This window comes from Molossus molossus, unplaced genomic scaffold (genome assembly GCF_014108415.1).
Source record: "Molossus molossus isolate mMolMol1 unplaced genomic scaffold, mMolMol1.p scaffold_m16_p_1, whole genome shotgun sequence".
NCBI classification, from domain to species: Eukaryota; Metazoa; Chordata; class Mammalia; order Chiroptera; family Molossidae; genus Molossus; species Molossus molossus.
In genome coordinates, this window is record NW_023425344.1 from 203,327,360 (window position 1) to 203,351,126 (window position 23,767).

Sequence of the window (23,767 nt, forward strand, 5' to 3'; positions counted from 1 at the left end):
CACTCTAAAAATCAATGGAAAATATCCTTGGGTGAGGATTAAATAAAAAAAGAAAAAAGATAGACATAGGTATGGATACTTTTCCTCTACCTGAATGAATTTACATAGGTTCTAAATAACAAACTGGTTGCTTTCTTAATTAATTTTCTAAGACATTTTTGAGGAATGATATTGATGGTTTTATTTCCACAAAAAATTTATTTAATTCATAATAGATAATATCTGTATTAATAGTTATATAGAATCTAGCCTTTTTATTTTTATTTTTTAGTCCTCACCCAAGGATCTGCTCATTGATTTTAGAGAAAGGGAGAGAAAGAGAAACATCGATAGGTTGCTTCCTGCATGTGCCCCAACAGGGGACCAAACCCGCAACCTTCTTGGTATAGCAGATGACATTCCAACCAATTGAGCAGCCTGGCTGGGGCAGAATCTATCCTTTTTAAAGACATTGTTTCTGTGGGACTATGAATTTCACATTTCTTCTGGGAATACCGGGGAAGTCTGTCGTCATGCTTTGGGGTTGTGTCTTACAGGCAGCACAGCATTCTCAGAAGCAGTCTACTGAGCTCTTCCAGTGCATGTATTTTAAAGACAAAGACCAAGAAGCTGAGGAGCGTTCCATATCTGATGGGGTTATTTATTCAATTAGAACAAATGGTGTACTCGTATTTATACCAAGGTATTTTATGTCTAACATAAAAAGTGTTAAGAAATCAAGTTAAGCCCTGGCCGGTTTGGCTCAGCGGTTGGAGCGTCGGCCTGCGGTCCTGAGAGACCCGGGTTCGGTTCCCACTAAGGGCGCATACCTCAGTTGCAGTTTGTCCCCGGCCCTGGTCGGTTGTGCGGGTGGCAGCCACTCGATGTGTTCCTTTCACTTCAATGTTTCTCTCTCTCTCTCTGTTCCTCTCTCTCTCCCTCCCACTCTACCTGAACAAAAAAAAAAAGAAATCAAGTTAAACTAAAACTGTAGAATACAAGCAGTACTTTAGATATTTCTTAAAATATTAATTTTAGCAATTATTTATGGTTACCATATGTACATAATGTAATACACAGGGTGGGGCAAAAGTAGATTTACAGTTGTTCATATGGAAAAGGATACAATAATTCATTAATAATAAAAGGATAAATTGTTTTGTATACTCAAAATTGTAAACTTATTTTTGCCTCATCCTATATAATTCATTATATAAATATTAAAGATTAGAATGTAGTATATCTCTGTATCAGTTTTAGGATAGGATTTTACTTATTTAACAAGATATTTTGTTTCTATTTTATCAATGATATATTTAGAGGTAAATCACAGAGGAAATTGTTTTTAATCTAGAAGAAAAACTAGCATCTAGATAAATATATAAGATCTGCATACTAAGAATACATTATCTCTGGATTTTTATTCTGGCCATGATGCAGGTTCGGGATAAAAGGTGCTGCTTATCTAAAAAATAAAGATGGTTTAGTAATCTCATGTGGCCCAGATAGCCGTTCTGAATGGAAACCAGGATCCCTTCAACGATTTCAGAACAAAATCACCTCTACCACAACAGGAGGGAAATCTGTTACGTTCCATTTATTTGACCATGTGACAGTAAGTCTGTGTTTACATTAAATATTGCTTTCAGTGTAAAGAACAAAGAACATGACTTAATGTGCATTTTATCCTCTGTGATAGGTGAGAATATCTGTACAGGCCTCACGTTGCCATTCTGATACAATCAGGCTTGAAATAATGAGCAACAAACCATACATGATACCAGATACAGAACTTTTTCATCAGAGTTCCCTCTTGCTAAAGAGTGATTTAGTGAAAGAAGTAACTAGATCTGTGGAGGAAGCTCAGCTTGCCCAAGAAGTCCAAGTAAACATCATTCAAGAAGATTATCAAAAATATTGCCAAACCAAGGGAAGAAGCCTATACATACTTCTAGAGGAGATACGGGACCTGGCTCTCCTGGATGTTTCAAACAGTCATGGAATATGACTCATCTTAATTCAATAAAAGAGTTTTATCTTATATGAATGTTTTATCCTCTTTTCAGTATTGGTAATCTAATTCGTGTCACCCAATGCTCTAGTTGCTTGAGATTGGGTAGATGTTTCACGTACCGTAGTGCCCCCTTATCTGCAGTTTCACTTTCCGTGGTTTCAATTACCCAGTCAACCACAGTCCAAAAATATTAAATGGAAAATTCCAGAAATAAACAATTCATAAGTTGCAAATTTCATGTCTTTCTGTGTAGCATGAAATCTTTCGCTGTCCTGCTCCACTCTGCTTGGGACATGAACCATCCAGTGTATCTATCCAAAGCATACCAGTGGGTATATGCTACCAACCTGTCAGTCACTCAGTCATCTTGGTTAGCAGACTATCAGGATCGCAGTGTTTGTGTTTCAGGTAACCCTTGTTTTACTTAATAATGGCCCGAAAGTGCAGTGATGCTGACAATTCGAATGTGCCATAGAGAAGCAATAATGTGCTTCCTTAAGTGAAAAGGTGACAGTTCTCAGTAAGGAAAGGAAAAAAAAAATCATGCTGAGGTTGCTAAAAACTACAGTAAGGATGAATCTTCTGTGAAATTGTGAAGGAAAAAGAAATTTGTGCTAGTTTCCAGAGACCACATTCCCATAACTTTTATTCCAACATGTTATAATTCTATTGTTACTGTTAATTTCTCACTGTTCCTAAACTAAATCTTATATATATGTATATATAGGAGAAAACACAGTATATACAGGGTTTGGTACTCTAGTTTCAGACATGCACTGGGGGTCTTGGAACTTGTCCCCTGGAGATAAGGCAGACTACTGTATGTGTAAAATCTTCTCATCATTCAAGTTGTATTAAATAGTATAATTAGGTCACTATGGAAACTGACTTTTCAGAAATGAATAGTGAATGGTGTCTGCAAATCAGGTTGCTGGTTGCTTTTTAATAAATCCAGAATTAATGTTCAGTTAGCTTGTCTCAAATCAGTTCTTTCAAATAAATTTTTTCCGGTATTTGCTACATTGGGCCATTTGGGTCATAGGCCCCTCTGCCATCTGTCAGATTAACTTTTCCGTCACTTTCAGATAGTAAGACTTAGTCCTGTCCACCTATCCCTTTAGAATTTTCATATTTGACTCTAACCTCCCCTTGCTGTCCCCAGCAGCAGTTGGTGATAGGGCACAGGAGTAGGGTGGGATGTGCAGGTAAGCTCTGTTCTCTCAAACCTCCCTTTCCACCCTCATTTCTCTGAGTACTCCTTGGTTGCATTGGTCTTGCCCTTGTTGGAGACTTGTCATTTTGCCAGCAAATCCCATCACTGGAAATATAACTAACTCCTTTCCCTTTGTCATCTCCTCTAGTCCAGCTGGTGAGGGTAGAGAACCAGAACAGGCCAACCTCAGAAAGCAGTTTCTCTAGGCATTGGTTGCATCTGAAGAGACTGGGCTCCATATTTTTTTAATGTTTTTATTGATTTTTAGAGAGAAAGGGAGAAAGAGGGAGAGAGAGAGAGAGAGACAACAGTGAGAGAGACAAATCGATTGGCTACCTCCTGTACACCCCCAATGGGGATTGAGCCAGCAACCCAGGCATGTGCCCTGACCGGGAATCGAGCCAGCGACCTCTTGGTCCATGGGTCGATGCTCAACTACTGGGCCACACAGGCTGGGCAGGGCTCCATCTTCTAGATGATCCCCTATTGGCAGCAATAAGCCACACTCATCAAAGGATTATGCCTCTTGGCCCCTTACTCCGCCAGTCCCCTGCAAGACTACAGCCGCCCCAGCCCCCCATATCTCAGATGATCTGTACTCAACTTCCTGGCCTTTGAATCAAACCACCTGAACTCAGCAAGCCTGAAGAGAGCAAGATGCCCAGCTTCATGGATAAAACCACTTCAGCACCATCCCTCTGCCAGTCTTTCATAAAAAGCAACTTTCCCATCTCCTAGTTTGTAAAAACTAGTTTTGCTTTTCCCTCTCCCCCATGGGAATCTCCTGCCAAGGACTAGAGAGACCTTTAAACTTAATCTGTTAACTACTCCTCTACCAAGTTGATAAACTCCCCAATCCCTGAAATCTCCACTAACTCAAAGGTCTCCTGTGAATCTGCCCTAGGTGCTCTATCATAATACTTGGCAAGTTTCTCTCCAACTGGTCAGTAGGAACCAAGGAGTATTTGAACCTCTCTAGCACCTATGCAAGACAGGCAGTATATCAACCTTTCATGTGACCCTTTACATATTAAAGTCACTCCTCAAGCCCTGGCCAGTTTGGCTCAGTGGTTAGAGCGTCGGCCTGCGGTCCGGAGAGACCCGGGTTCGGTTCCCGCTAAGGGCACGTACTTCGGTTGCAGTTTGTCCCCGGCCCTGGTTGGTCGTGCGGGTGGCAGCCACTCGATGTGTCCCTTCACGTCGATATTTCTCTCTCTCTCTCCCTCCTACTCTATCTGTACAAAAAATGGAAAAATATCCTCGGGTGAGGATAAAAAAATAAATAAATAAATAAATAATAAAGTCACTCCTCAAAATACATGTAAACACATATAAAAACCTTAAATATTCTACTAAAAGTGTAAATTGCAAAACTAAATAGCAATAAGAAACTTTTATAAAGCCTCTAGAGATAGTTTGTAAGATTTTTATTTTTTAAATGGATATTAACATTATATATTTACATCTTAAACCACCACCTAATTTAGTGAAAACAAGGCACTCCATGGCACAATGGCAGCAGAAGCTATTAACTAATCATTGTTATGCAGTCATAGCTATATAGAAACACCAAAGAGAATAAATAGACTTAATTAAAGTTAATAAGCAATGAGTATAATTATAAATACCAGATTTTAAACAGACATCTATAGATTTTACTATATAAGGATTTCACTCAAAGTAGACAAAATACATACTCAAACTTGGAGGATACCAAGTTAACTTCCTTTTAGTTGAGGCCTTTCCAACCTCAGTAACATTTCTAGATGAAGCATAAAGTTACTGCTGTACATTTTAAAAGGACTGGTCCAGCTTTAATTCCTCCTCTTCATTTACAGTATTGGCAGCTGCATCACTATGTGGATTATCTAGAATGTCTTTGTTAAGTCCATCTGACTCCTCTTTTTGATCCTCACCTGTATTAATATCTTCAACTGTCTGTGCCCTAGATGTGTTCATTGACAAGTCTGAAAGAGAAATCATTATTACACATTATATAAGCACCTAGTCCAATCTTACCTAACACAAATCTCTTCACAAGCTTCAATTAAAAGAAATGATATCTATGATCATTTTAGTTAATGTTAATTATGATTACTTTCTTCCAAATAAAGCCATTTGTATACATGTATAAAGCCCATTCAAAAACACAAGAGGTCTTGACCCTGGCTGGGTAGCTCAATTGGTTAGCGCATCATCCTGATATGCTAAGGTTGCAATTTGAACCCCGGTAACGGCACATACAAGGAGCAACCAATGAATGCATAAATAAGTGGAACAAATTGATGTTTCTCTCCCTTCCTTTTTCTCTCTGAAACCAATAAATAAACAAATTTTTAAAAATTTTTTAACGCAAGAGGTCCTGAAAGGTACTAAACTCAAACTCTTGAATCATTGCCAAATGGCAACTGTTCTCATTCAAAATCACAACTACTAGACAGAAGTTTTAAAAGATCAAATGCTGTCCTGGCCAGTTTGGCTCAGCGGTTTTCAGCCTGCAGACCAAAGGATCATGGGTTCGATTCCCGGCCAAGGGCATGTACCTGGGTTGCAGGTTTCATCCCCAGCCCCAATTGGGGTCATGTGGGAGGCCACCAATCACATTGATGTTTTTTTTTTCCTCTCTCTCTCCATCTAAAAATCAATGACAAAATATCTTTGGGTGAAGATTAACAACAAAAAAAGATAAAATGTGCCTGGCCGGTGTGGCTCAGTGGTTGAGCATTGACCCATGCACCAAGAGGTCACCAGTTCAATTCCCGGTCAGGGCACATGCCCAGGTTGTGGGCCAAATCCCCAAAAAGGGGCATGCAGAAGGCAGCCAATTGATTACCTCTCTCATCAATGTTTCTCTCTCTCCCTCTCCCTTCCTCTCACTCTAAAATCAATAAAGGCGAAAAAAAAATTTTTTTAAAAGATCAAATGCTTGCTCTGGCCTGTTTGGCTCAGCGGTTAGAGCGTTGGTCTGTGGACCAAAGGGTTTTGGGTTGGATTCCCAGTCAAGGGCATATACCTGGGTTGCAGGTTCAATCTCTGGCCCCAGTTGGGATATGTAGGAGGCAAACAATCCATGTGCCTCTCTCACATTGATGTTTTTCTCTTTCACTTTCTTTTCCTCCCTCCCTTCCCCTCTCTCAAAATCAATGGAAAAATATCCTCTGGTGAGGATTAAAAAAAAAAGATCAAATGCTCTTAACTGCTGTGTGTCAAAGTGATCTATAGTAAAGAAAATTTCAGATACTATTTTTACTTGGGCAAATTTTAAATTCATATATTATAAATAAGAGATGAGCCTTAAAATGCTTATTGCCAGGTACACCTTGATAATGACAGCAAGGAAGACACTGCCATCAACAACAGTTTTGTCTTCATGTAATTTTCCACATGGAAATAAAATGTTTGTAAATTTAAAAATTAAATTCATTTTAACTGGAAAAAAATCATGATAATGTAGTCACACAATTTTCCCTACTTACTATAATTCTTATTTTCCTATTTAAAAAAAAAAACTGAATTGGAAATTGAGAATGACATGCCATCCTGCCTCATTCAAAACCAATTTGCAATTTATTTATTTACTTATTTATTAATTGATTGATTGATTTAAAAGAAAAATTGACTTGTTGTTCCATGTATTTATGCATTCATTGGTTAATTCTTATATGTGCCCTGATGGGGTATCAAACCCACAACCTTGGCATATTGAGTTGATGCTTTAACCAACTGAGCTACCCAGCCAGGACTACAATTATTTTTAAATACAGTTTTAACAAACTTGGCTATCTAATTTCCAAACCTACAATTTGTTTTAAAAACAGCACATTTTGCCCTGGCTAGTGTGGCTCAGTTGGTTGGGCATTGTCCCATGCACCAAAAGGGTGTTGGTTCAATTCCTAGTAAGGGCTCATGCCAGGTTGTGGGCTCAATCCCCCCATAGGGAGAGTGCAGGAGGCATCGATGTTCCACTTTCACATCGACATTCTTTTCCTCCCTCTCTAAAAGTCAATAAAAATATTTTTAAAAAGTAAAAACAGCCCTGGGCAGTTTGCTCAGTGCTTAGAGCATCAACCCACAGACCAGAGTCTCAGGTTTCATTCTGATCAAGGGCATGTACCTCAGTTGCGGTTCAGTCCCCAGCCCTTGTCAGGGTTGTGCAGGAGGCAACCAATCAATGTGTCTCTCTAACATTGATGTTTCTCTCTCTCTCTCTCTCCACCCTCCCCCTCCTCCCTCCCACTCTATCTGAAGATAAAAGGGAAAATATCCTCAGGTGAGGATTAAAAATATATATATATATATAAATAAAAATAGTACATTTTAAGACAATTTTACTAGACAGAAGGGAATGTAACAGGTAATCAAGCTGATAGCTCACAACAAGTGACTCTATGCAATTTAAAAAAACATTTTAGGACCACCTATTCATGTCATAGTAAATGGCTCTAAAATCTTCAATGGGTGCAAAAGGCATTTTATATGTTTAGGAAAGTACCATAATAAATTGTTCATAATCATGGTCCTAAAGATAAAATTAAGTGTTACATGCTTTAAGGAGTCAAGAAAGAATATTATTTTGAAAGATTCAGAATCAATTTTAAATGATTAAAATAACTTTTTAAGAGGTACCCAACTATTCAGAAAACCATCTTGGACTCGTTTATTCTTTGGGGATTCCAGATAGTTAACACACACACACACACACACACACACACACACTGTCTCTTTCTCTTGATTGTACATAAACTTAATATACTGTATCATTTTTCTATTCTTAGAGGTATTTTATTTTGGGAGATAGTAGAGAAGTTAAAATTTCTAACATGCCCTTGCTATCTTAATGGTATAGCACATAAAAACTAGCATAAAATTTACCATTTTCCAGGGACTGACTATCACTCAGTAGCTTTGCCTGCCTTCTTTCCAAGGCCAGCTGTTTATTTCTTTGAATTCTTTGTTGTTGCTCTTCGGTTAGGCTTCTACTTGACTCAGAAGCAAACTTCACATTTTCAGATGAGTTTGTCAAAAAGGGATCTAATTCAGTAGCAGTTACATCATGGCCATTATTTTCCCCTACTTCATCTGCTGTAGAAAAGAAAAAGTGAGTGCATGTCTAGTATTAAACTAGTTAGAAAAAGAGCTTATACAGCTATTAATTTAAAATCAGTTTAAAGTGACGAGGTGCAGACCAGAAGAAACAATTTGTGAGGCATGAGAATGTTACAAATATATGCTTGATTCAAACAAGTAAAAGGAGTATTTATAAATCACTTTAAAGAGGCATGTTAAATCAAATAGAAATACTGTTTTAAAAATATGCACGAACAAAAAGCAAACGTTCTTAGTTATAATTAGAAATATTTTATGCTTGCACTAATAAAAGAACTTAAAGAACCCCCAAAATATTATTTTTTAAAACTACTTAAGTCCTGGCCAATTTAGTCAGCGGTTAGAGCGTCAGCCCTCGGACCAATGAGTTGCGGGTTCGAGTCCAGTCAAGGGCTCCCAGCCCTGGTTGGGGTCATGTGGGAGGCGGCCACTCAATGTGTCCCTTCTTTTTTCTGGTACACGTCCCTAGCGGGAACCGAACCTGGGACTCTCTGGTCCTCAGGCCAACGCTCCAACTGCTGAGCCAAACCAGCCAGGGCTCAATGTGTCCCTTTCACATCAATGTTTCTCTCTCTCTCTCTCTCTCCCACTCTATCTGAACAAAAATGGAAAAATGTCCTTGGGTGAGGATGGATAAATAAATAAATAAATGACTTAAAAATTTTTATTTCTTTTCTTCTTACATTGATTTTCAAAGAAGGGAGAGGGAGGGAGGGAGGAAGAGGGCCAGAGAGGAAGAGAAACAATGGTGTTAGAGCAAAATACCGGACAGATGCTTCCTGCATGTGTCCCAACCAGGAATCAAACCCACAACTCAGGCATGTGCCCTGACCCGGAATCTAATTGATGACTTTTTTTTTCTTTATTGACTTTTAGAGAGAGAGGAAGAAAGAGATAGAAACATCGACAAGAGAGAACATCAACTGACTGCCTTCTGCATGCCCCCTACTGGGGATTGGGCCCACAACTTGGGCATGTGCCCTGACTGGGAATCGAACCAGCAACCTCTTGGTGCGTGGGTCAATGCTCAACCACTGAGCTACACCGGCTGGGCGAACTGGTGACTTTTTGGTGCATGGAACGATATCTAAGCAACTGAGCCAAAGCAGGCCAGGGCCCAAAGAATATTTTTGTTTTACATTAAACAAAAACATTTAAATAGCTTGCCATAATACAGAGTAATAATTTTATATAAGCTATTTTTTAATAGGACAGACACAAAGTAAAAAAGGAAAAGAAATTTAGAGATCTGTGGACATATTTCCAAGTTAATTTTCCAAAAAATTCAGTGCATTATTCTCTACATTTTTGCTCTTAATAAACTCTTAAAGCCATATATACTGGTTATCTCAAAATAGGATACCCCTAAAATGATCCACAGTGTTATGGAAATTAAATATTAGATCTTCCATTTATAATTAATTTAAGAATTAAGAAAAATTAAACTTTACTAACTTATATTTAAAAAGAAGACTGGTAGCCCTGGCCAGTTTGGGTCAGCAGTTAGAGCGTCGGCATGTGGTCTAGAAAGACCCGGGTTCGGTTCCCACTAAGAGCACATACCTCAGTTGGAGTTTGTCCCCGGCCCTGGTTGGGTCATGCGGGTGGCAACTACTCAATGTGTCCCTTTCACATCGATGTTTCTCTCTCTCTCTTCCACTCTATCTGAACAAAAAATGGGAAAATGTCCTCGGGTGAGGATAAAAAAAAAATAAGGCCCTGGCCAGTTTGGCTCAGAGGTTAGAGCGTCAGCCTGTGGTCCAGAGAGACCCAGATACAGTTTCTGCTAAGGGCGTGTACCTCGGATGCAGTTTGTCCCCGGCCCTGGTAGGGCTGTGCAGGTGGCAACCACTCGATGTGTCCCTTTCACATCGATGTTTCTCTCTCTCTCTCCCTCCTACTCTATCTGAACAAAAAAATGGAAAAATGTCCTCAAAAAAAAAAAGGACTGGTAGTCCTTGCAGCTGATCAGCCTAAGTGGGTCCCTCCCATTGGCGTGCCAATAGCAATCAAGACTCAATTACAGCCCTGGCCAGTCTGGCTCAGCACTTAGAGTGTGTCAGCCTGCAGACCAGAGAGTCATCGGTTCCGTTCCCACTAAGGGCATGTACCTCGGTTGCAGTTTGTCCCTGGACCTGGTTGGGGTCATGCGAGAGGCAGCCACTCGAAAGGTATCCCTTTCACGTCAATGTTTCTCTCTCTCTCTTCCTCTTTCTCCCTCCCACTCTATCTGAACAAAAAAATGTCCTCGGGTGAGGATAAAAAAAAAGTCCTCGGGTGAGGATAGAAAAAAAAAAAAAGACTCAAATACAACAGAAAGATGTACAGTCCACACTAGGGGTGTACCTCGAGGGCCCAGCTGGTGTGATCAGCGAGGCTGTGCCACTGGATCCTATAGGACACCTACAACAATAGGCCACCCTATGAAGCCTAAGAGACAAAGCAACTCTACCTAATATATAGAAACAATCACAGGGAAGCAGCTAAAATGAGGAGATAAAACATGTCCCAAATGAAAGAAAAGAAGAAAACTCCAGGAAAAGAACTAAACGAAATGGAGATAAGCAATCTAACAGATGCAGAGTTCAAAACACTGGTTATAAGGATGCTCAAAGAACTTAGTGAGACCTTCAAGAAACTTAAGGAGACCTCCAAGGAACTTAAGTGAGAACATCAACAAAATATAAAAGGGCCAGTCAGAAATGAAGGAGTCACTAACTGAAATAAAGGATAATTTACAGAGAATCAATAGTAGAGTAGGTAAAGCCAAGAAATAAACCACTGATTTGGAATATAAGTAAGCAAAAAACAGCCAATCAGATTAGAAAAGGCAAAACAAATCCAAAATAATAAGGCTAGTGTAAGGAGCCTCTGGGACAACTTCAAGTGTGCCAACATTCACATCATAGGGGTGCCAGGAGAATAGAGCGAGCAAGAAAGTGAAAACATACGTACTTGAAAAATTAATGACAGAAAAATTCCCTAACTTGGTGAAGGAAACAGACACAAGTCCAAGAAGCACAGCAAGTCCCAGACAAGATGAATTCAAAGAGGTCCACACCAAGACACGTCATCATCAAAATGCAAACGGTTAAAGACAAAGAGAGACTCTTACAAGCAGCAAGAGAAAAAGCAGTTCCTTGCCTACAAAGGAGCTCCCACAAGACTTAGTTGATTTCTCAAAAGAAATTTTACAGGCCAGAAAGGAGTGGCAAGAGATATTCAAGGTGATGAAAAGCAACGACCTACAACCAAGATTACTCTTTCCTGCAAAGCTATCATTTAGAGTCGATGGACATATGAAGTGTTTCCCAGACAAGAAAAAGCTATAGGAATTCATCACCACCAAACCAGTATTATATGAAATGTTGAAGGGTCTTCTTGAAGACGAAGAACAAAAATAGAACAATAAAATGGCAATTAATACATATCTATCAACAATTGAATCTACAAACAAAATGAGCAAGCAGAACGGAAACAGACTCAGATACAGAGAATGTTTTGTTGCTTGCCAGATGGGAGGGGGTTGGAGGATGGGTGAAAAAGACAAAGGAATTAAGAAGTACAAACTGACTGTTAGACTGATGAACTTCAAAGGGAAAGGGGGAGGGAGGGTCGGATGAGATAAACCAAAGAACTTCTATGCATATATGCATAACCAATGGCCACAGACAATAGTGTGGGGAAGGCAGGAGGGGGCAGGATTGGGGAGGAAGGGGTCAATGGGGAAAAAAGAGGGGGCATCAGTAAAACATTCAACAATAAAGATAGATTAAAAATAAAAAAATAGCCCTGGCCAGTTTGGCTCAGCGGTTAGAGCGTCGGCCTGCGGTCTGGAGAGACCCGGGTTCGGTTCCTGCTAAGGGCACGTACTTCGGTTGCAGTTTGTCCCCGGCCCTGGTTGGTCGTGCGGGTGGCAGCCACTCGATGTGTCCCTTCACGTCGATGTTTCTCTCTCTCTCTCTCCCTTCCTCTCTCTCTCTCCCACTCTATCTGTACAAAAAATGGAAAAATATCTTCGGGTGAGGATAAAAAAATAAAATAAAATAAAATAAAAAAAATAATAAAAAAATAAAAAAATAAGGACTGGTAGTGATAAACTATCACTTATCCGTAGGACAATTATGTGGTCTGTAAGCTATCTTAATAAAGGCAGCTCCATGTTGAGAAAGGGGGTCGGGGGAAGAGTTGGGCCCTCACTCAGTTTTTAATTTCAGCATATTGTGACATACAGCTGATTCTGATTGCCCAGTTAAGTACACTTACAGACTCTCTAGTTTTAACCAAAACAACCCCAACAAAATGGACATATGGTAGCCTAAAAAGGTTTTTTGCAAAATAAACACCTGAAAGTAGAAGATATGAGCAAACTAAAAAAAAAAAAAAAAAAAGCATAACCTCATCAAATCTGACAACTAGACAAGAAAAAAAATTCTATTATCACTAAGACCATTTGAAATATAAATTTACAACAGAAAAGAAAATGAAAGATTAGTTTATATACACCATCCTTGTCTTATGTATATGCTATGCCTTTTAGGTTATTAGCTAGTGAGAGTAAAAACCGGCATAATTAACAAAACATTTAAAACATGAAGATAAACCTTTACAATTATTCTGGTAAAGTGTAAAGGTCGTGTATTTAATCCAATCTTTTACAATCCAAACCCCCTTTGAGGTTTCTTCCTTCCTGATAGGAAAAATTTTGTAGCAAGAAACTAAAATGCATTCCTTTGTCAGAAAATATTGATGGCATACAAGTAGAAAACATTGCTGGAGAAGTTAAGAGACAAGTATTAGAACCAATTGTGCAATATACAGGATTTCTAATATGCTTCACCTTATAGGGCTTACAAGATTCTAAATTAATACTAATAAAATACATAAAGAACTACTTTTTTGTTAGCCGTAAATGGAAAGGTATCGTCAATAGGAAATGGCCTCTTTAATGCAATGTTTAATGGAAAATCAATGTGAATATAAACACTGATGGGGCTAAAACTAGGATAAAATGGGATTAAAGACCAATTAGAACCACACATAAAATTCATTCACTGCAAATTGTAGGCAGGCTATTGTGGCAAAGAAGCCAAAGCCAGAAATATTCACTGTGTTACAGGATGCTATCATTTTGATAAACATAAACTAACAGATAAGCAAATTATATAATAAAAGGAAACAAGTGCTTATAAAAAAAAAAGCATAGGGGAATCAGGAATAGAAATGGGGTATAATTTTACCAGTGTGGTAAGGAAGACTTCAAAGAGTTGATATTTGAGCACAGTTTGAAGACAGTAAGTCCCTGGCTGGTTTGGCTCAGCGGTTAGACCGATGGTCTGCGGTCCAGAGAGACCCAGGTTCAATTCCCGCTAAGGGTATGTACCTCGGTTGCGGTTTGTCCCCAGCCCTGGTTGGTTTGTGTAGGTGGCAGCCACTGGATGCTATATTTCTGCCCTGGCTGGTTTGGCTAAGCAGTTGGAGCGTCGGCCTGCGGTCCCGAGAGACCCGGGTTCAGTTCCCGCTAAGGGCATGTGCCTCGGTTGCAGTTTGTCCCCGGCCCTGGTTGGTTGTGCGGATGGCAGCCACTCGATGTGTCCCTTCATATCGATGTTTCTCTCTCTCTCTCTCTTCCTCTCTCTCCCTCCCACTCTATCTGAACAAAAAATGGAAAAATGTCCTCGGGTGAGAATAAAAAAAAAAAAAAAATTAAAACTACCGCCCTGGCTGGTTTGGCTCAGCGGTTAGAGCATTAGAGCATCAGCCTGTGGTCCCGAGAGACCTTGGTTGCAGTTTGTCCCCGGCCCTGGTTGGGTTGTGTGGGTGGCAGCCACTCTATGTGTCCCTTTCACGTCGATGTTTCTCTCTCTCTCTCTCTCTCTCTCCCTCTCACTCTATCTGAACAAAATATCAAAAAAAAAAAAAAAGACAATAAGAGTTAGCCATATCGATTTGGAGGCTGGAGGGAGGACGGAGGACAATCGTCAAAGCAGAGTGAAAGAGTGCAAAAGCCTTAAAACAGAAATGTGCCTGGAAGGTTCAAGGAACAGCTGGGAGGCAAGAGTGGCTGAAACAGTATAACGATACAGTCAGAGAGGCAAGAGGGATGGCGTGAGGACACAGAACAAATTCTGTAGGGCCAAGCTGGACATTACAAGGGTTTTGGCTTTCATATTGAATAAAATAAGGAGCCACTAATGGGCTTTGAGAACAGGGGTGACATGACTACACATTAGTTAAAAATATAAAAATATAACCCCTGCTTAATTTTTAAGAAAACTAATTGATTGAAAGAGTAAATGAAAATTTTTTAGTAAACTTCAACAAAAATCCTTACATTAGCCCTGGCCAGTTTGGCTCAGCGGTTAGAGCGTCGGCCTGCGGTCCTGAGAGACCCGAGTTCGGTTCCCGCTAAGGGCGCATACCTCGGTTGCAGTTTGTCCCCGGCCCTGGTCGGTTGTGCAGGTGGCAGCCACTCGATGTGTTCCTTTCACATCGATGTTTCTCTCTCTCTCTCTCTCTCTCTCTGTTCCTCTCTCTCCCTCCCACTCTACCTGAACAAAAAAATGGAAAAGTGTCCTCGGGTGAGGATAAAAAAAAAATAGAAAAATCCTTACATTAGTGAATGGGATTAAAAAATGAACATCAAGATTTACTAAGTACAGTTAATAATGACCTACTTACATTTAGATTTCTGTTATCTTAGTAAGGTAAAAACCAATATTTGAAGGGAAAAAACAATCTACAACTGTACCATCAAATCACTGACCAAGCCCTGGCTGGTTTGGCTCAGCAGTTAAGTGTCCGCTCACGGACCAAATGGTCTTAAGTCCAATTCCCAGTCAAGGGCACGTACCTGGCTTGCAGGTTCGATCCCTGGCCCTGGTTGGGTCTTAGGGGAGGCTGCCAATTGATGTGTCTCTTTCACATCGATGTTTCTCTCTCTCTTTCTCCCCTTCCCTCCCTTCCACTCTAAGAATTAATTGACAAATATCCTCAGGTGAGGATTAAAACAGAAAGAAAGAAGAGGGAGAGAAAGAGAGAAGGAAAGGAGGGGAGGGGAGGGGAGGGGAGGGGAGGGGAGGGGAGGGGAGGGGAGGGGAGGGGAGGGGAGGGGAGGGGAGGGGAGGGGAGGGGAGGGGAGGGGAGGGGAGGGGAGGGGAGGGGAGGGGAGGGGAGGGGAGGGGAGGGGAGGGGAGGGGAGGGGAGGGGAGGGGAGGGGAGGGGAGGGGAGGGGAGGGGAGGGGAGGGGAGGGGAGGGGAGGGGAGGGGAGGGGAGGGGAGGGGGGAAGGAAATCATTGACCAAGAAGTACTGGCCCAAGATTTTTTTTTTTAATTCAGTAGATATTTATTCATATTGTTCTCACTTTAAAACTGTATGATAATGTTTTGGTGACAACAAAAATGTACATTATGATCAGTATAGTAGTAAATGTATTAGAAAAAGCAAATAAAACGCTCAAAACATTTTTATTGTTGTGGTGCCTGATCCAGAAGTTTTGTATTAGGATACAAAAAAGGAACAGATTCAACAAACAAGGTTCTCTGATATAGATCTCCTCTGTGTACCCTATATTTCAGCATGCCTGTGATTCCATGAATGGTCCCATGTTTATACACTCCTCTGCATAAATGGCTCTTTCTATCCAAAATCACCTCTGCCTGTTACTCCTTATCTTTCAAAGCTCTTGTGATACCTCCTCTGTGAAGCTTTCTCCTCCCCTAGATAAAAGTAACTGCTCTCCTTTGCACCCAACCCTGTGTCCTGTTCATATCTCTAGTTACAGGACCTATCAAACTACTAACAATGTTATATGTCTGACTCGTTCACCAGCCTGTTAGCCCATGAGACAAGGGTTTTCATCTTATTCATCTTTATCCCTGAAACTGTAGCATACAGTACACAGCCCAAAAAGTGGTACTGAATAAACCAATCCAGGGGTATATGCTGTGGGATTTAGTACTATAACTAATCCCTCCCATATACCAAATCCTATGCCATTGGTACATACCATATATTACCAAAAATTAATCTTGGATTATTTAAATCATAACCTTTCACACTTTTAAAAGCAACTTATTAATAATTTTGGGGAATTCTATATGAAGCCTGTATTTTCTATCACATCTATTAAAAGTTTAAAAAAACAAGTATGTACGGAGCCATCGCACAGAAAATCTGATAACTATACAGACTCTGTCGGCAGGAACCATATGTTTTGATGTATGTGACTGCCTATGATTGCAATGTACAGCTAACAAATGCAATCAATACCAGGAACAGTCACGTAAGTCTTACTAAAGTCCTATATCCCGAATTTGCACTCTTAAGTAAAATGTAAACTATTTCAGCATCAAATTATTCTGCCTAATTTCCCAGAGACACTTTTTTAATGATGTGCATGTATATGAACACTATATTTTGTCATACATTTTTACTACCAAGCACTACGAAAGATCTGTGAGTCACCATCAAAGTTCTTAAAAGCTCATGTCCTATGGCTAAATACATTTTTACATCTCTTAATAGCACTGCAGCCATGTCTTTAGAGCAGTAGTTCTCAACCTTCCTAATGCCATGACCCTTTAATACAGTTCTTCATGTTGTGGCGACCCCCAACCATACAATTATTTTCGTTGCTACTTCTAACTGTAATTTGTACAACTAACTGTTGCTACTGTTATGTCTTAGGCGACCCCTGTGAAAGGGTCATTCAACCCCCAACGGGGTCGCAACCCACAGGTTGAGAACTGCTGCTTTTTTTTTTTTTTCTTTTTATCCTCACCCGAGGATATTTTTCCATTTTTTGTACAGATAGAGTGGGAGGGAGAGAGAGGAAGGGAGAGAGAGAGAGAAACATCGACGTGAAGGGACACATCGAGTGGCTGCCACCCGCACGACCAACCAGGGCCGGGGACAAACTGCAACCGAAGTACGTGCCCTTAGCGGGAACCGAACCCGGGTCTCTCCGGACCGCAGGCCGATGCTCTAACCGCTGAGCCAAACTGGCCAGGGCGAGAACTGCTGCTTTAAAGAAACAAATATTATATACAACATTCTACATGTACATAAGCATTTTAACTTATTCCTATTTACTGTACTTTAAATATATACTCAAAATAGACTAAGAACCCAGTCCTATAATACTGTCCACACCAACTAAATCCATTTCTAAAAGAAGAATTTTTATAAAGTAGATAAACCTATACTCTTACCATTATTGCTAATAAAATCTTCATGTAAAACAGGGAGATCAAGTCGAATTCGTTTTAAACAGGTCTGAAAATAAAGAAATAATTTTACATTTTCACTAACAATATTTGGGGGAAATGATTATTTATTCCATTCTGAGTTTCAAAAAAAGAGTTGTTCTTTAAATAACTGCTATTAATTTTCCTTCTCTCTACCAAGACAGATTTTAAAATAAAGACCCAAAACAGCTACTTAGTTTTAACTAAATCTATTCTTGTACTATTCAACATCATGATATTCATAATAATCTCAACACATACCTGAACTTCCTTTTTATTTCCCAGGTATTCAACTCTGTCAATAAAATCCTCAAACTGCAGTTTAGGGAATAGTCTGTGTGCCCAGTGCTCCATGTGTCTTATTAGGGTCTTCAAGTCTTCAGCCTGGCACATAAAAATAAAAATGCTAAATAGAAAACTCATTCTCAGTACTGACCTTGTCAGCAGATTTTAAAATTGAATAGTAATGCCAAAGTCACTGGTGTCATTTTACATTTATAAGGTGAAGAAACTTTAAGAAGAAAAATATCTATTGAGGGCTTAGAGGATTATAGTCTAAAAGGGCACTGGAGCCCTACTGGTGTGGCTCGGTGGTTGAGCATCGACCCATGCACCAAGAGGTCACTGGTTCGATTCCTGGTCAGGGCACATACCCAGGTTGTGGGCCTGATCCCCAGTGAGGGGCGTGCAGGAGGCAGCCACTCGATGTTCTCTCTCATTGATGTTTCTAACTCTCCCTCTCCTTTCCTCTCTCTCTAAAATCAATAAAGAAAAAAAAATAATGTAAGAGCACTGGATGGTTCGATTCCTGGTCAGGGCACATGCCCAGGTTGTGGGCCCAATCCTCAATTGGGGGTATGCAGAAGGCAGCCAATTGATGTTCTCTCTCATCGATGTTTCTATCTCTCTCTCCCTCTCTAAAATCAATAAAAATAAAAAATAAAAATAAAAGGGCACTGGATACATTTTTTTTAATCAGAGGGGTAAAAAAGATAAAAGCTTAATAAAAGTTAAAAGATAATCACACGTGTCTTTTCAGAACTCTAAAGTAATACTAAAAATAAGCTTTAATAAAATATGTCAAGACACCTTTTAGGAATAACTAAACAAAGTGGCAGATCCCTAAGTCACATATAAAGAAAGTATTGATAAGTCAGCATTTTGAACATACATTCAGAAATCCCAAGGGCAAAGTACTGAAGACCAGCAAGAATAGTTTAAACATTCTCAGACCAGACTACCAATATTTGAAATTCCTTTTTTTTGTTCTTTTTGTTGTTGTTGTTGTTAATCCTCACCCAAGGATATTTTTCCATTAATTTGTTAGATAGAGTGGAAGGCAGAACAATAGAGAGAGAAGCAATGATGTGAAAGAGACACATGGATTGGCTGCCTCCCTTGACCCAACCAAGGCCAGTGATTGAACCTGCAACCCCATGCCCTTGACCAGGAATTGAACCCACGATCCTTCAGTCTGCAGGCAGAAGCTCAAACCACTGAGCCAAACCAGCCAGAGATGAAATTTCAATATAACATTAATTTTTTAAAAAATTAAATGGCCCTTACCAGTTTGGCTCAATGGCTGGAGCATTGGCCTGTGGAGCAGAGTCACAGCTTCCATTCCAGTCAAGGGCACTTCTTTGCTTGCAGTTCAATCCCCAGCCCTCATGGGGTCATGAGGGAGGCAGCCAATCAATATGTCTCTCTGTGTCAATGTTTCTCTCTCTCTCCCCCTACCCCGCCCCCTCCCTCCCACTCTATCTGAAGATGAATGGAAGAACATCCTTGGGTAAGGATTAAAAAAAAGAAAAAAATTAAATGAAATATAAAGTTTAATAAACTGGACTAATAAATGAGAAAAGTTCCAAATTCTGGGTTTTACTATAAAATACTTTATTCTTCTCTTAACAGTATTTTAAAATAGGAGATAGTTAAAAGCACAGACTCTGGATCAGACTACATAGATTCAGATTTCAATTCTACCACTTAATAGCTGTGACTTTGAACAAATTGCTTCTCTGTGCCTTTTTCTTCATGTATAAAATGAGAATGATAATATACATACCTCATCAGGTTATTATGAAGATTAAATAATACAAATAAAGCTCCTGACACAAAGTGAGCACTCAAATGTTGGCGATTATTGTTGTTATTTAATCTTGCCTTAGAAGCCAATGGTTGCCCAGCCAGTGTGGCTCACTGGTTAAGCGTCAACCCATGAACCAAGAGGTCGCTGGTTTGATTCTGGGTCAGAGCACATGACCAGGTTGTGGGCCAGATCCCCAGTGGAAGGTATGCTGGAGGCAGCCAATTGATGTTCTCTCTCATCGATGTTTCTAGCTCTCTCTCCCTCTCCCTCTAAAAATCAATAAAGGAAAAAAAAGTCAATAGTTGACAATCAACTCTACCAATAACTAAATATGTAATACTGTGAGTGTAATGTCTTATCATTCTCAGTCTAATAATAAAGATAACACTTCTTTTAAAAATTCAATCACCTAAAGTCATTTTCCAATTGTTGGAGGTTGCTGGCCACCTCACAACGTAATGTTAGACCCCAAGGACACAATAAGAGAAATATCTAAACATAATGGGAAGCCCCAAATCATACATGAAGAAAAAAGCAGTGAGGATTCAACTTTGTGAGAAAATAGTGAAAATTTTCAAGGGCAAAGTACAGAAGACCAGATAAACTCTTTCAGAGCCGACCCTCGCCCAGTGAAATGCAAAATATTTATCCTTCACATAAGTTTATCTTATGAAAACAATGAAGACTTCATAAATTCAAAGCACCAATTCATCATTATTTACTAAAAACTTCAACAAATTAATTAAATGAGGAGGGTATGGCTTTAATACATCTATGTTTAGCTTTGTGGTAAAACAGGACACAGGCTTTATTCTTTTCCTGTCCACTGAAGCTGAGCAAATATAATACAAGTTTTCAGCCTCCCAGGTTTGAATTCTTAGGATTATTTTTATTCCTTTTTCATCTCCTTAGGTCCAAGTCAAATGCAAGTACTATATGTTGATCTCTACTATCCCATACAAGCTGTTTTCACCTTGTTCCACTGGTAGTGCAACAGCCTCTGATTTGCTGTCTACCTCCAGTCTCTTCCCTCTTTCCAATTATCCTGCATACCACACCAATGTTTTTTAACATTATTCTAGCTGGGCTATGAAAAGGGAAGTCTAGGCTCTGTCCTAACTGTTGTCATCGGACACTTAAAACTCAGTCTCCTTAATTAGATAATGGGACCAACACTTATCCCATAGTTGGGAATTAAAAGAATATATTTAAAGCCCTGGCCGGTTTGGCTCAGTGGCTAGAGTGTCGGCCCACAGACCAGAGAGGCCGGGGTTTGGTTCCTGCTAAGGGCACATACCTCAGTTGCAGTTTGTCCCTGGCCCCGGTTGGGGTCGTGTGGGTGGCAGCCACTCGATGTGTCTCTCTCGCATTAATGTTTCTCTTTCTCCCACTCTCCCTCCTGCGCTATCTGAAGATAAATGTAAAAATGTCCTCGGGTGAGGATAAAAATATAAATTAATTTAAAAAATAAGAATATATTTAAAAGTACTTCATAAACTGCAAAGCTCTATAAAGATATCATCTGCAAAAAAAGTATCTACATGATTCAAAGATAAGAAAAATTTTAAATGTACGTTCGTCCAGTGATTGAATGTCTCCATTTTTCAACAAAACTTAACTGATGCCTGTTATGAACCAGGCATGGTGCCATATCTTGGGGACATGTAAATTATCAGTACAGGTAAAGTCCTTGCTCTCATAAAGCTTAAAACCACTCTCTGAAGTAGACAAAGGAAATTTTATTCCTCAAAATTATAAAGTACAAACTCAGGCTTACTGACTCAGATATGATTTTAGTTAAAGGCATACTGTGGCAAAACCAAGACTACACAAATGTTTTCTTATTTGTGCCCTTTCCACATCATAGTTTCTCAAAAGATACAATGATGAATGATTGCACCTGTGAAACATTCTAAGATTCCTAACATGGTAACAGGCCCAGTTTTATAGATACAGTAAGCTCTACTTATCAGTGGGTTCTGCATCCCCAGATTCAACCAACTGTGGATTGAAAATATTCAGGGGGAAAAGGTTACACTGTTGTTGACATGTGCAATGTAGTAAGGCCTAGAAGGTTGCTGCCTCTGCATCTGTACTGAACATGTAGACTTTTTTCTTGTCGTTATTCCCTAAATAATATAACAACTATTTACTTAACATTTACATTGTATTAGGTATTACAAGTAATCTAGAGATGACTTAAAGTAGGTTATATGCAAATACTATGCATTTTATATAAGGGACTTGAGCATCTGTGGATTTTGGCAATCGCAGGGGTCCTAAAACCAATCCTCCCAGAAACTGAGGGACAACTGTATTTTAAAAAACAAAGGTCTGAAATAAAAACCAGACATTCCTTACCTCATGACCTTTACCTTTGAATTTTGCCTTATCAAATACATGTCTTAATGCTGGAAGCCCCCTCTCTGAAATTAATCTGTGAATAGAAATAAGTTTTTAATTCCAAGTTTTCTAGAGCTATCAAGGCCAAACCAAGACCTTAAGAAGAAATTAGATATTATCTGGACTGAAAATAAAATCTTTATAAATATCTGATCTGCAAATCATCCCAACTAAAAGTTTGTAACATAAGAAAAAAAAAATGTAAAAAAAAAAAGTACAAATGTTTAAGGAAATAGTAAATATACCTCTGAGCATCCAGCTTGGGTATATTCCTTTTAACTGTTCTCTTTGGAGGTACAGGAACAGGCGCTCCTCTTCCTGACTCTGGTGAAATATACCAAGATTTAATATTACTTAAAAAATTTAAGCCTCACCTATAAAATGACTCATTTCTAAGCTGATAGATGGATAACTAAACACAGACATTTTTTTGGAGCTCTATACATACCATCATCAGTTTCAGCTCCTTCACCATTTCCTCTCTCTGGAGAAACTGGAGGCGGGAAAGGAGGAAAAGTTTCATCTTCTACATCTTCTGGTAGGTCAATCAAGTCATTCTCCTGTGGCTCCAGCATCTTTTCCTCTGGAGGGAAAAAAAGTAAACAAGTTTATTCATCCAAGTAATCTTCCTATTACACAATTAAGATCCACCTGCAGTGTCTGGCTGGTGTAGCTCAGTGGACTGAGCGTCATCCCATGAACTGAGAGGTCCTGGTTTGATTCCCGGTCAGAGTACATGCCTGGGTTTCAGGCTCAATCCCCAATAAGGGGTGTGGAGGAGGCAGCTAATCTATGTATCTCTCTCATATCAATGTTTCAATCTCTCTCCCTTCCTCTCTCTCTAAAAAATCAATAAAAATATATATTTTAAAACAATGATCCACCCGCAGCAAAATTCATGTGTTTCAGTCCGTTAAAACATATTTTAAACTTACACACAATGAAAAGAAGTGGAGGTAATAATTATGAAAAAAAGAACTAGGCTAGCCCTGGCAGGTTTGGCTCAGCGGTTAGAGCATCCGCATGCAGTCCAGAGACCAGGGTTCGGTTCCTGCTAAGGGCATGTACCTCGGTTGCAGTTTGCCCCCGGCCCTGGTTGGGTCATGCAGATGGCAACCACTCGATGTGTCCCTTCCACGTCGATGTTTCTCTTTCTCTCTCTCTCCCTCCCACTCTATCTGAACAAAAAACGAAAAAATGTCCTATGTCCTCGGGTGAGGATAAAAAAAAAAGAACTAGGCTAAAAATTAGAGGAACTGAATTTTAATGTATACCCTACTACTAAATAACAATATAATTTTGAACAAATTATTTTACCTCAGCTGTTGAGTTTCCTCTATCATAAAATGATTTGGGCTTTTCAGAGGACTTCAAACTATGGTCCAAATGGGTGTGAAATATGCAGGGGATAGGTACCTCACCTGCCACTTCAACCAGAGCAGCTTTTAACAGAAATATGCTTACATATTGATCTTCTAGGTAAGGTTTCCTTTGAAGAAAGGAAAGTAATCTTCAGGTTGATAACTTGAAAGAATGCTTTCAGTATCATCTTACTTGACCTCTCAGCAACATCGGACACTTTTGATCAGTTCCTTTTCTGGAAAAGTGTTTCCATTAACTATTAAAACATAATAGTTTTATGTTCACCTGGTTTTCCTCCCTTTCTGGACACTCCTTCTGGATCTGCTTTGAAGATTCATCTTCCTCTAACCT

At 39.5% G+C, this 23,767-nt stretch overlaps 2 protein-coding genes and 1 non-coding gene across 11 annotated transcripts in view; 1 reads left to right on the top strand and 2 right to left on the bottom strand.

Moving 5' to 3' along the window:
- DIS3L (DIS3 like exosome 3'-5' exoribonuclease) overlaps nucleotides 1-2,219 on the top strand; it is a 39,685-nt gene extending 37,466 nt beyond the window's left edge. For 2 of the 6 annotated variants that reach the window (XM_036265029.1, XM_036265044.1), the window contains 3 exons: nucleotides 537-682; nucleotides 1,420-1,594; nucleotides 1,679-2,217. In XM_036265029.1, the coding sequence (XP_036120922.1) occupies nucleotides 537-682; nucleotides 1,420-1,594; nucleotides 1,679-1,987 (630 nt within the window). In that variant the 3' untranslated portion in view covers nucleotides 1,988-2,217. Of the gene's footprint in view, nucleotides 1-536; nucleotides 683-1,419; nucleotides 1,595-1,678 lie in introns of all 6 variants that reach the window. The other 4 variants (XM_036265020.1, XM_036265054.1, XM_036265034.1 and 1 more) reach the window with 3 other exon arrangements.
- A 2,704-nt stretch (nucleotides 2,220-4,923) lies between these two features.
- TIPIN (TIMELESS interacting protein) lies at nucleotides 4,924-23,764 on the bottom strand. Of its 4 annotated transcripts, none has more exons than XM_036279036.1 (8): nucleotides 23,702-23,764; nucleotides 22,503-22,637; nucleotides 22,300-22,378; nucleotides 22,013-22,088; nucleotides 17,824-17,946; nucleotides 17,527-17,590; nucleotides 8,079-8,288; nucleotides 4,982-5,173 (listed from the first exon to the last, which is right to left on the bottom strand). In XM_036279036.1, the coding sequence occupies exons 2-8, from the start codon at nucleotides 22,627-22,629 to the stop codon at nucleotides 5,001-5,003; spliced, it is 852 nt and encodes a 283-aa protein (XP_036134929.1). In that variant the 5' UTR covers nucleotides 22,630-22,637; nucleotides 23,702-23,764; the 3' UTR covers nucleotides 4,982-5,000. The 4 variants fall into 4 exon arrangements, with proteins under 4 accessions (XP_036134946.1, XP_036134918.1, XP_036134929.1 ...); XM_036279044.1 differs by lacking the exon at nucleotides 23,702-23,764 and adding an exon at nucleotides 23,519-23,605; XM_036279025.1 differs by lacking the exon at nucleotides 23,702-23,764 and having other exon boundaries at nucleotides 4,980-5,173; nucleotides 8,079-8,285.
- Nucleotides 16,463-16,598, bottom strand: LOC118622618. The gene has a single exon (XR_004958097.1).
- Nucleotides 23,765-23,767: the final 3 nt, after the last annotated feature.

Excerpts from the sequence above, each read along its gene's own strand:
- TIPIN (XM_036279036.1), bottom strand. The coding sequence starts at position 22,629 with ATGCTGGAGCCACAGGAGAATGACTTGATTGACCTACCAGAAGATGTA. Across the intron at positions 22,089-22,299 it reads CCCAAGCTGGATGCTCAGAG|ATTAATTTCAGAGAGGGGGC; the intron begins GTATATTTACTA and ends TTCTATTCACAG. Across the intron at positions 17,947-22,012 it reads TCAAAGGTAAAGGTCATGAG|GCTGAAGACTTGAAGACCCT; the intron begins GTAAGGAATGTC and ends TTTATGTGCCAG.